This window comes from Amblyomma mixtum, chromosome 3, assembly GCF_055824585.1.
Source record: "Amblyomma mixtum isolate Tamu chromosome 3, ASM5582458v1, whole genome shotgun sequence".
NCBI classification, from domain to species: domain Eukaryota; kingdom Metazoa; phylum Arthropoda; class Arachnida; order Ixodida; family Ixodidae; genus Amblyomma; species Amblyomma mixtum.
In genome coordinates, this window is record NC_143014.1 from 240,908,582 (window position 1) to 240,921,416 (window position 12,835).

The 12,835-nt window shown below is 46.7% G+C and overlaps 1 protein-coding gene and 1 pseudogene across 1 annotated transcript in view; both read right to left on the reverse strand.

The window, feature by feature from the left end:
• LOC149354159 (translocon-associated protein subunit alpha-like) overlaps positions 1–12,835 on the reverse strand; it is a 32,970-nt gene that overhangs the window by 16,282 nt on the left and 3,853 nt on the right. Inside the window, exons 3-4 of the mRNA XM_089575941.1 lie at positions 12,360–12,465; positions 10,662–10,789 (exon numbers count right to left, since the gene is read on the reverse strand). Coding sequence (XP_089432067.1) covers positions 10,662–10,789; positions 12,360–12,465 — 234 coding nt within the window. The remainder of the gene's footprint in view (positions 1–10,661; positions 10,790–12,359; positions 12,466–12,835) is intronic.
• LOC149354160 (uncharacterized) lies at positions 3–7,201 on the reverse strand (annotated as a pseudogene).

The following is a 12,835-nucleotide window of genomic DNA, read 5'->3' on the forward strand; positions in this document are numbered from 1 at the left end:
AAGCAAAAAGAAATGTGTTATCAATTAAAGTCCCTTTTAAAAGAGAAAAATCAGCCCACTGCATGTATCAAAATAGGATAATGCACAGGCTGTAGGATAAAATCTTAGTAATAAATCCCATCCCCGACACTTCATTTCAGTCAAGTTCTTAGGACCCAGTGGAGGTGTGTCATGAATTAAGGTGGATAAAGTAGGGAGAGAGAGAAAGAAGATGATAAGGAAGAGAAGAAGGTTTATAGAAGAAGGAAGAAGACAAAAGAGACGAGGAAGAATAATACTTATAACAGGACTCGTGGAGCATGGTCAGAAGAGAAAGACAAAGCCTTGGGCAAACTGTTCCAGACATCAGTGGTGTTACAAGGCAGCAAGCAGGCTTTGCAGTGTCCCGAGGTCCACTGACCAGGCATGGATGTCACTGGCTTTCATTCCAGTCCTTTCCACCCACTGCACACCCCCGTCAACGGAACGTTATGACCTGCCAGCTGCCGACATTAGTTGCTGCTACGAGGGATCAATGGGTCTAGCGCCGTGCTACTGCTCATGTGGCACAGACCCACATACCACCACCTCTGCCGGGACCTTATCACTAGAACTAGGTACCTGTATGTGTTCGCCGATATGGCATAGCATGTTGAGGCCTCAAGGTTCTTTTTTCCATGCGAGCCAGTTTGTAGGACTTTGGTTTCAAGCATTAGTACTTTAATCTGCCTTTTTCATACGGCTGTTCAGCACATGCACACCTCTCCTCCACCCTCTCCTGGGCTCCACCGGTTGAAAACAAACTACCAGTTCTAGCGCAAATATGCAGTTCATGCCGGTGACAGGTGGAAGCGACACATGGTGGCAGCTGACATGCATCTCTGCACTTTGCGAATTGTCTGTCGTATGAAATGCTTTGTCCCCTGTGCAACCACCTGATCTGTCTCTTCAGATTATAATCCACTCACACAAAGAATGAAGCTTAGCAACTTTGTGACATTTGATGGGAGGCTCATCAAAAATAGTCACGAAGTTGGGAAGCCTTCTGCACGAGAGTGAGCCATAAGCTGAAGAGTCGGCCAAGTGATTGTATATGGAATGAAACATTTTATATGACACACAATTCACAAAGCACATATATATGCCACACCAAACGAAGAAGAAAACTGCTACTGACAATAAGCCAATGAAGTCCTAATGCTTGAAACCAAATGTTTAACAAACTAGCGTGGGTAGAAAAAGACACGTGACTCTACTTGCTGCGTTGCACTGCTGAAGATGTACAGGTACCTTTTTCCAGTGACGAGGCTCCGGCAGAGGTGGTGCTAGCGAGTCTGCACCAAGTCAGCAGTACCACGGCACTGGAAACGGATTTCTAGTAGTAACGACAAAGGTCCATGGCCAGCAGTTCACCACATCAATGATCGGAGGCACTCACTTCGGGCCTATGTTGTGTTGACACGAGTCTGTGCAACGGACCAGCACAGAAGCGAGTGGCATCCACGCCCGGCTGTTAGGCAGGCCTAGGGACATGACGAAGACAGCTTGCTCCCTTGCAGCACCATTGACATTTGGAACAGCCTGCCCCCAGGGCAAGTCACCTCTTCTCTCACAGTGCAACACTACTTAAGGGCATGTTTCCCGATTCTGTGGCATTGGAGACAATGACACAGAAGACTGACAGCGAGGGAATGAGAAGAGGAAGGCTGAGATGCCCTATTACTGAGCTGGCTGAACACAATACAGTAGACTTGAACATCAAGGGATCAGAAATTCTGTTCACCTTATCAGAAGCGCCTCAAAAAAGAGAGAGAGAGGAGATATGTGAGCATGCTATGCATGTCGAAATGTGTGTTACATGAAAAAAATAGCTGACCACTTAGCGTGGTTAGGCCAAATGTGAATTAGGTGAGCACTTCGGTTTTCACTTCGGTTCGAGGCTCGGTTTTCAAGGTCAATCACGGCTTCAGACAAAGACTGCCAAAAATGGTGAGGGGGGCTCCGCCTTAACTGTATCACCCGATGGCTTTAATAGGTTCATGCCCATTTATGCGGAACTGGTCATTCTACTTTACACTCTTGACCGCTGGGAGACCTCATACCACTGCTGGCACAGTGGTGCAGCGGTTACGCAATGCGCCACGGCTCTGTGATGGCAGCTGCTGCCACTGGCGAGGCTTGTGTGACCCAGCTTGCTCTCCCTGAGCAATCCACGTCGCCAGACAGACAGTGGTGAAATCGGTGAGTGCGGTTCTTTGTGCTAGCGCAGTAAAAAATAAATACAACGACCCTGCGGTGGGAGGATAATTGCAAACGGAACATAAATGGCAGTATGCATGAAGTAGGCTAAACACTGAGGGCATGGAACACGTTATCCTTCTTAAAAATCGCACTGGGCTAATTTTCTTCTTTTCAATCTTTTTCGCTCTCTTTTAGAGAGACTTCTATTTGTTATTTTTTGTTCCCGGCAATTTCTGAGGCTCCAACTGCTCTGAAGGTGCCGCCCACCTGGGCAGACGTGCATCTCTCTCTTATCTCGATCCTTCTGCAGTGTAGCCGTTGTCAACTTTACGAGCAGGTGCACCATGTGCCTCAGTTACAGTTAAGTACGGCTCCAAACTGTTTAAGCTCTAAGTCAACCAATGATCTACTCCACCCCCACACGCCTTTTAGTCTGCCGGTGCCAATGTGTCGCAGGTGACGCATGCACGGTGCAGAGATCTGGAATCTGCACCCCACCCATGCAACAGCAAAGGTGCCTTGCAAGACAGGTTCCCCGCACAACGCCGTGAAGTTGGGCAGAAGTCTTCCTGTCAGGGTGTGCTCACTGCAGGGAAGCTTTTTATATACTTTTCCTTTGTTCGACAGCGTTGCACAGACACTCCGCGAATATCGTTGCATGGGGTTGCTGGGGTTCGCAGTTGCTATGAAAGTTCACATCTTAACTGAATCACGCACGAAACAGTTCGTCTTTAGGAGACTTTCTTAAAAAAAAACACTGAATCCTAATGGGAACCAACCACATGGTATCGCATTACTCCTCTTACCCGAGAATTTGTCTTCACCGAGTTCGTCTAAACAGGAGTCTAGTGTATCTGTGTGCAGCAGAACAAAGCAGCACTTGCGCAAACTGCCGCTCCTTGGGTCTGTGGTATCCTTGGTGCATTGTGGCACACGAAACATTACGGCAAAAACGTGAAAGCGAGAAAACTCTGCTTCCATGCCGTGAGAGCCGAGGCTCAACGAGAAGGTCCCACAAACTGCTTTTGCAGAATGTCGCGCTACACAGCCGTGACTGTCGGCTAATTTTTTTGCAGCCCTTGCTTTGTCTTTTGCTTATTCGACACAAATATTTGACTTAATCTTTTTCTGTCCTGCAAAAAGTCGTTTTCAGGATTCACATTCCTCTTCTGACCATGTTCCATGAGTCCTTACTGCTCCACTCAGTCTTCTTTCTCCGTCTATAAACCTCCTTATTTCTCTTCATTTTCTTTTTCCCTACTTAATTCACCCAACTCATGACAAGGTGCTTAGGCTGAATTTCAACATCAGCTTTGTTTGTCCATTCTCCGTAGAAATTGATGCTGCAGCTTTTTCTCTCTATGTTGATGCGAGTCCGGCTGCATGAAATGAATTTATTGCTAAGAAATTGGATTTAAAATATTCCCCACAAACTGATTTCAACTCATGATATCCAGAGCAAAAAAGTCTCAGTGATAACAATTTGGAAGTGTATGCCTGGCCTCAGGGGACCGTTTGAGAAAAAATGTCTCACTGCACCGCAATTTCCCTGGGAGAATGACCGGTGGTGGCGATATCTACAGTTCGGCTTTTAGCCATTTTTAGCTTACAACAGCTCCATTTGCATGGAAGTAACCGCCTTGCCACTGAAACGCACCAACCCATCGATACAGGCCAACTTTGATCTGTGCTCAGTGTTGATGTACTGAGCATGCTGGTAGTGTTGAACTCATTTCCCTTGTCAAGTGCTGCGCAGCTAGTTATGCTAAAGACATGATTTATGTAGGTGGCCCACTCCTGCAGAAGATTTGGCCATCTAACTAAATTTAGTGTCAGCATACAGTTAAAGCTGGATATAGCGAAACTGAGAAGAGTGCAATTTTTCACTACAAGCAGTTTTCATGTGAAGACTCAAAAGGTCAGTGCAGAATGAAAACTAAAAAGGGAGAAGCACTCAATTGCACTCTGGCAGCAGCGGTGACACAGGAAACATCGTTCTAAGCCGCACTCCTGGTCTTCACAGGCACGACAACTTGGCCGGTCCATCGTCTCCTCAATTGACCGTGGTCATCCCCAGAGGCTGTAATCACACGCTGCGATTTAACTGCTGCGCAGCAGATCTGCTCCGAAGCTACACTTCGTCGAGCTTCAAGGCACCGCAAGGACCGACTGACGTCACACGTGCCAAGGCTGACAGCTACATAAGCCGAGGAAGAAGTGACCTGCTTTCACTCTGGCAGCAGCGGCGACACAGGAAACATCGTTCTGAGCCGCGCTCCTGTTCTTCACAGGTTGGTGTCTTTCCGTGTACTCTAAGTAGTTTTCTGTCATTCCTTCGCGTCCCTGCTGCTGCCAAAAGTGTGTATTTTGCTTTGAATGATGAGTGATGATGACTGCCTAACGTGTGTAACGTGCAATGTAGAGGTCGACAGCGAACATTACCTAAGGTGTAATGAGTGTGAATACGTCTACCACTTAGGAAAGTGTTGCGGCACCTCAGAAATGCAATATATTGCAATGAGGGAAGTGACACGAAAGACATGGCGATGTCGGACATGTCGTGTTAGCAAATCAAGAGGCAATACAAAAGGAAAGCACAAGGCTGACGCAGCTGAGAGCAGTGTTGCGCAGCAGAATGAGGACAGGCCTGACATCAGCTATGTCTTATACGACATTCAAGAGAAGCGCAGCGCTCTCATGTCATTGAAAGACACTGTTGAAAACACTGAAGCATCTGTACAGCTAATGTCGGATAAATATGACAAAATTCTTGCTGACCCCGCGCGTCATGACAATGAGATAAAGGACATCAAGAACAGAGTCCACGCGCTAGAAGCAAAGACAGACGTTGCATTGCCGCCCGTACAGGAGCAACTGAATGATTTGGAATGGCGGAACCGCAAGCTCAACCTATACTCCGCGTCAACATTTCTTGGCACCGCTAGCGAAGCTACGGGGGAGGAGCGTCTGTAGACGTGTCCCTCCGCCATGTAGTTCGGTGGGTCGGCCTCCACGGAGTCTTTCATTGCAGTTTCAGTTTCGTTTCCGCGGCCAGATAGAAGCGCTTTCGGCAGCTTACTTATCGGAGTCCGATATCTTTTTTTTTTTTTTTGCACTAAGGTTCACAAGGCTTTGTAGACATCGTTCCTGAAGCCGACAACTTAGACATTGTTGTTTTCTTTTATGTGTGCGCAGCAGCATACAGTAAGGCAATCCATTTATAGCTGTTAGCTAAGGCATATTTTTCACTAACGAAGTGACGTACATTGTGGGTAGCTTACCTGTTTTTAGCACTAGAATCCAATCAATAACATGCAGTAATGCGCGATATTCTGTTAGGTTTTTATGAAAAATAAAAAGGAAATTCTAAAAGAAGAGACAGCGCGTCGACTGATCTTTGCTAATGCTCGTAGAGACTATCTGATGTATGCGCGTTCAATAAACGCTTGGACCAGCAGATAACACCACGTATTTTTATATAACACAGAATGCTACAGCACATAAGTTTTTCTGTGTAAGCACAACACTGAAGTCGAATAAATTAATAACAAAAAATATATGGATGCCCCAAAACACTGTCATTACACAACGTGACAATAGTTTTCAGCGAAAATAACAAGAAATTCATCTTAATCAGCAATCTTGCTGTCCTCCTTCCAATTCCTCCACGCCAATAATTTCGCTGCTTTCGCCGGAGGAGCTCGATTCAGAGTCCAGAGAAATTATAATGGTATCCAGCTGCGTGTCAATTGCTCCATCACGTTCCCATGCTTCTTCTTCAAGGCGTACAACATGGGCACAGTCCTGCGACCAATTCTCTTTTGTAACGCGGGAGACCCCTTCGTGAACGAGTTTCTTGACTGCGGACAGAGTGAACGTGGTGTTGTTGGCAGCGACGTAGCCTTTCACTTGACTCCACACCAGTTCAATTGGGTTTAATTCACAGTGATAAGGAGGCAGCCGTACTACGTCGTGGCCAGCACTCTTTTCCAGAGCATCAATGCGGTACCCAGAATATCGATGTTTCTGTTGGTTCACAACCTGCAGCAGCTCCGCCTTTAGTTGGTCGCCCGAAAACGGAATTTTTTTTTTCCGTCAACCATGACTCAATATCACCTTTTCGAGTGCGCAAAGTTGGTACTTTTTCGAGTTGCACACTATGGTACGGAGCGTTATCCAGCACCATTACACTGTTTTGATCAATGTTCGGCACTAATTGTTCCATGAACCACTTTTCGAATCGAGCTCCATCCATTTCGGTGTGGTAATCGGCAGTTCCTTTGGTAGCACGAAAGATCAGGCACGCGTTTTCAACGAATCCATTCTCACTGCCGGCGTGCACTATGATCAGTCTGCCGCCTTTGCCGCTGGGTGCACGAAGTCCAGTTGTTAGGCCTTGGCGAAAGGCATCTTCCCTTGACGCCACTGTAGTGTCTATCCAAACTTTCTCTTTAACGTGGCCTGAATTAACCCAGGTCTCATCAAGGTAATAAACGGTCCTGCAAAAAAGGAAGGTGAATTTATGTGGCGCGCGGTTTTGTGCTCTCATTGCAAGATGAAAGCCGAATAAAAAAAAAAAAGCAATGAGCCCAAAGTGATTCTGACGCACTCATCGATTTATGAGGGGCAGAGGTTGAAAAAAAAAAGCATATAGACTCACGCATGCAACCCCGAAGCGGCCTTGTCGCTCTAAATCGAAAGTGATCGCAGGGTACGCGAGACGACGCACCTGGGCGGTTTTTATCGCGATCATATGGCACGACGAAGCCGGCAGCGCAAGACACTCAACTTACGTACCACCGTATCACTTCTTCTATAACGCGCCTGCCTATCCAGGTTCATCCGAGCTGCTTCCGACATTGCACTGCGCGCTTTTTCATTGCAATTGTCTCGCAATTTTACAATCATACAACAATACATCTTGTTCCATCTTTGCCTTATCACATAATGCATGGAGGTATATGTCCAACAATACGTAACAAAAAGAGTACTTGCCTCTGCTTCTTTCTCATTTCCCGGATCGTCCAAAGGTACTTTCGTCGCCACACGACAATGTCGTCTCTTTCCAGGAGGGAAGAGTTCCGCTTGCGCTTTCGGAACGCAAATCCGATATCGTTTAGTATCCTCTGCAACGTACGGACACTTATATTCGGCATATTCATATCGGGGTCGTTTACTACGTCCTCCCGTAGCTTTGCGGCAGTCGGCACTTCGTTGCGCATATAATACTGATGCACTTTGCGCCTCGGAGCAGCGAGAGTGAAAGTGTCGTACCTTTCAAGCCGCGTCTTCCCAGTTTTTTTTAAAACAAGCCCAGAGGATGGCGTCGGCCTTCTTCGCTTTGGAGATTTCAGACCACCAGAGAGGGCCTCCGCTTTAATACGGGAGACGGCACGCTCACTCACACCGGTGAGCTCACTGACTTTGCGGCGCACGGATGATATAGAAAGCTGAGGCTGACTGTTCCTTACGCCAGAGTACACGTTGCACAGCATCTCCTTTGCCTGCTTGGACAACCATCGGTTATTCAGTCTCACTTGGATTTTCTGTGGCGAAAGAAGAGGTATAGTTTCGGAAGAACCCGACGGGGAGCAAAGAGCAGACGCCATCCTCTTTCAGCGCGCTGGGTGTTTTGAAGACCCGCGACGGCCGTGAACCCAGAAAACCCAGGAAAGGAAAAAAATACTTTGTAGTCACCCTTCAACGCTAACGAAACGTAATTATGTTAGAAATGTGCTAAAAATCACAAGCTTTATGATTTTCATTTGTTTCAAGGTTAAACACTAATTTTAACCCAGGGGCTATATTCATCTGTGCAGGGAGATAATGCGCTTCGCCCGTAGCCTTCCCAGTGGTGCCAAAAAAACTTGACGCGGAGTTTAGAAATACACGGTATCAAGGAAACAGAAAATGAGGACCTGCTAGCAAAAGTAAATGATGTAGCGCAGTCACTGGAAGTCACACCCCTCTCGAAAGCAGATATTGTAATAGTTCATCGACTGCCGTCTAAGCCAGATAAGACGCCCGGTGTTACCGTACGGTTTGCTGCACAAGACACGCGGGACGAATGGTTTCAGAAAAGGCATGCGCTAAAGACATCTGGAACTTCAGTTTACATTCAAGAAAACTTGACTAAGCATTGCAGGGCTCTTCTTTGGGAAGCGAAACAATGAGCGAAAAGCCACAACTTCCAGTATGCATGGCACAGGAATGCAAAGATCTTTGTCAAGAGGAGAGATGGCGAGAATGCGTGGCGCGTCAGGACAGTAGGTGGCCTGGCAACGATAGAAATGTAGTTTCCATGGTTGTTGTTTGGTTAAGCGGATTCTTTTTTCTTTGAATGCCAGGAGAATGTTACATAGATCCAGATAATATATACAACTTTCTTGGTGCAGGTTTCCAAACTTTGTTTAAGGTATTTCACGTGAACACGCAGTCGGCAAGAAATAAGTGTAGGTGAAATCATCTTCAAATATTCAGAGTAAACCCCCGTTACTCGAAGTCACACAAGAAGAAGCCATTAAGTCATCGCCCTGATAACGAGACTGTGGCAGCCACTGCCACCATCTCTGTCTGCCACAGCTCGCACGGTACCACTATGCGTGGGGCGGAGAGAGTGGAGGAGGCAGCGTAGTCAGAGGCCTATTCCCACATGCGCCCTCTCTCAACTTGGCCGGCTGTCATCGCCCTGATCAACCGACAACTCAAGTCCCCAGCGCTCTCCACCCACTCCTGGCATACAGCATCGGTCAGTGCCAGAATCCCGCGAGCAATCGAGTGGCAGCGATGGGTGCGCATTGCTCGTACCGTGCCTTCTTTACTACGTCCTGTTGTTTCGGGCTGCTTTTGAGCATGAACTGTTGCAATGCCACTCGGTGCAACGTTACAAAATTGACAGCTCTGGAGACTGCTGCATTTGCCACAGAGAGGTGTTGACAACACTGCAGCATGGCGCATTGCGTCAACTGCATTCGCTCATTGAAATCATAGACTTTCCTAGAGTGGTGTTTGTTTTTACTGTTGAGAAACTTTCTCATGGTTCGGCCCAATTACGAGTACCGCAGCACCCGCTAAGACATAGTTGGCATACCGAGTTCATTATATATAAAATTAATCACCACAAACCTCTGTTACAAGGAGTTCACAAATACAAACGCTCCAATGCGTGCATCATTGGGGAATTGGGAACTTCGTAATATTGACGAATTCATTACATGGAGCTTTGTTGCATTCAAGCTTAACCATATTGCGAAATTTCAGCCAAGCCTGAAATTTCTAAAAATTGAGTCCCAGAAAGAAAAGCTTTTTTACAGCATATCAGCATGCACCACACAAACATATACATGCATAAATGTTTCCTAGCATTCCCCGAGGCACCAAACTTCATCACGGCTGAGCATAATCTCATTTGCTACAGAGAAGGCACGGCAGCATGCAAGCACTGCTGCGATCAAAAGTTGACGATACGCGAGTGTGCGGAAAAAAATATTTTTGGCGCAGTCACATAATCCGGTCGCCCGAACTGTGTCAAGGTGTGAGGGGACAAGTATGCTCTTCCGCTGGCCACACTACCACGCGACTGTGGTGCAAGGAAGAGCTACAATGAAACCCAAACAAGAATCTTGAGGCGTGCCTGACATCGAGGGTGCAGAAATAAAATAAATGTTGCCACGACTGGGTTCTGAACCCACGGCAGCGTGAACAGATGAGTTTCGCTAGCCACTGCACGAGAGCACTATGCAATCACCGCAGCCGATCATGCTTTGTGTTAAATTGCTCTCGTGCTCTGCACTGCACATCGCTCTCTTCATCAACTTCCATCTGCAGCACAAACAGATCAGATCAGCTTAACCTTGATAAGAGCTTAACCCGAGTCTAATACCATAGCCAGATGTGACAACGACCCAGCGAAGCAAAGCAATGAGTCAACCAGGCTAAACATACGCTTTCGCACGTTTACTTGGCTTAGCTGCAGTAAAACACTATCACTTTTTCTTTTTCCAAGAATACGCGTCCTGTAATATTTTGATCGCAAAAGTACACACATGCTCTCAAATTACCATCACTGTGATAAAAATGGTGCCAACTAGAAGAAAAATCATTGGGTATAGGAGAAGTTTGAAACAATTTATGCCCACCTCTATTAGATCACTCATTCAGTAACTACTTTCATGTGCGTAGCAAAACAACATATCAGGGATACTAATGGGACAGTTTGAGGAGTACTCAGGCTGCTAATCAATTTTCCGAAGTTTTGTTATTCCTGAAAGCAGCCTCTCTTCACTTGAAACAAGACACTGCTGAGTAGAGATCAACATCCTGACCATTATGAAATCTGAAAGGGAAATGATGATGTGGCACACTCAATTTCGATGGTCACCACCTGTCGAGGCTGACATTCCAGGTTTGCCCAGGGAGAAAGGCACTTATTGAATACTCACATTCTGGCTGTAAAAAGTGGAGTCCATTGGGTAACGGAAGGACGCGTCCATGGTGTCCAACACAAAGTCCGTTTCACCCTTGTTGCTAAAGCCCACAAGAAAGTGTACTTCCTTGCCAGCAGGCAACTCTGCATAAAAGAGGAAACTCGTTAATTTGAAAAGTAACATGCCACCTAATTTCTACATATGTGCAAGCACATCTGCAAAACATTACAAAATAAAACACAGCAAAGGCACACACGTTCTACTGAAAACGTGGATTGTCATGGCTTAGGAAGTTTTATATGTGCAGTTGAGCCTGGACATATCGAACTCGAAGATCCCAAAATAGTTCAATATATTGATAGTTCGATTCACAGCAGAATCTCAGCAATACAATCCCAGTTGATACGAATTTGAGGATGACATGAATTCGTAAAATTCCCTGGCCACATAGTGGGCACAATTCAGATGTTATAAGCAACCTCCCGCCCCACTGTGGATGACACAGCTGCACGGGCCGTGACCGCCCCCGCCCGCCCCCCAAGCACGAACTGCTAGCTGCCTGTACATTGCCGAATGCCGGGACCACCAGTCGCAGGGTGCGCACTGCAAACAGTGAGTGGCAGTGCATCCCGTACATTGGTGACACCGCGATCGCCAGTTGTGCGGAGCGCACCGCCAGCACTGAGCGGCGGTGCGTGGTGTATGGAAAAACCCGTCAGTCAAAAACACATTTGCGCAAATTCTGCATCTGAATTTAGTGTGTTTCGGAAGATAGGAATAATTTTTGCGACCCCGTGAGATTTGTACGATAGCGATTCTACTTTATGAGAATTGCATAGCGTATCTGTAACCTGGAAGCAAGAATATGCTGCACCCGCGCTAGTGACTCACTTAATGTAGAGACGAGCCGCTGACTGGCATGTTGGCAGCACGCCGCTTGCTGGGCACTGCTAGGCCTAACCTGCTTCGTAAGGAAGCTGCAGTAGAGGGTGCTTTGGAACTAGCAGCCTATCATAAGATGTCTAATCTTGCTGCCAGTACACTATGAATACAATAACCGCTCATTAAAATTATGGTACAGTCGGTTTCTGCGACGCCTCCAGCAGCGAAGCACGCAGGTTGGTTTCACCCCATGACAGGAAAGTGGCGCAGAAATAGAGCACAGGAGACCAATGCCACCCTGAAGCACATCCCACGTTTGCGCCACTCACCAACCTCTGTCTGTGAAAACTAATCGAAGAGCGTCGTTAGGGAAAGCGCCACTTGCAGGTGCGCAGCACCAATAAATATTGGAATGACCAGCAAAATTTGAGTTCGATATACTGTGTGACTTGATATACTTTGTGACAGTCGACGGCACTGGCCAATCATGGCGAGATAAAGCAAACATGCTGAACACAGGCCCAGGTCAGATGCGCATTTCTTATGCGAGGCAAAAAGAAAGAAAGAAAGAAAAAAGAAAAAAAAAAGGAATGAAAACTGACATTTAGAAAAATCACAAACAACTATTGAATTATAATTTACCTATGTGCAACGCGAATCTACAGCAGAACATTTAGCTGCAAAATGATGTGTTGCCCCATTTACTGCACACAGTAATTTACCTCCAGGATCCCCATACCTGGTGCTTATTCACAAACTGAGCTTCTGCCTGAAAGCATTCCACAGGAAAGCAAGAATTCAGAGGCACAAGGAAGATCACAACCAACTAACTTGACTGGAAGTTCTGAGGCTTTGTGAACAGCAGGTAAGTATCGCCATGAGGGGAGGGTTTCAGTGGTCCACCTGATGTGCTGTCATCACCTTCATCTTCGTCATCCTGCACAATTTTCACCAAAGTGTCCAAGACATAGAAACTTGCACGCTGGTGACAAAGGCACTCTCAAATTAAATATTAGAAAGCTTCCAATAAGATACCACAGATGTGCACCCAGCTGATGAAATATACACTTAACAGGACCCTTAAAGGGTCCCTGAAGAGGGCGTTAAAGGTTGGCTATAGAATGCTAGCATTACGTAGAGTACAGGCCACCGAGCGTTCATGCCACATACCAGACCTCAAAATCGAGCTGATAATCTACAATACAATTTTAAGAACTCCCGCTTCCGCGCCTTGCGGCGACCAGCGGTGCCGAGCTTTCACACGAATCCACGCGCATTGCGTCACGTAGTGCTGTTTACGTCAGCAG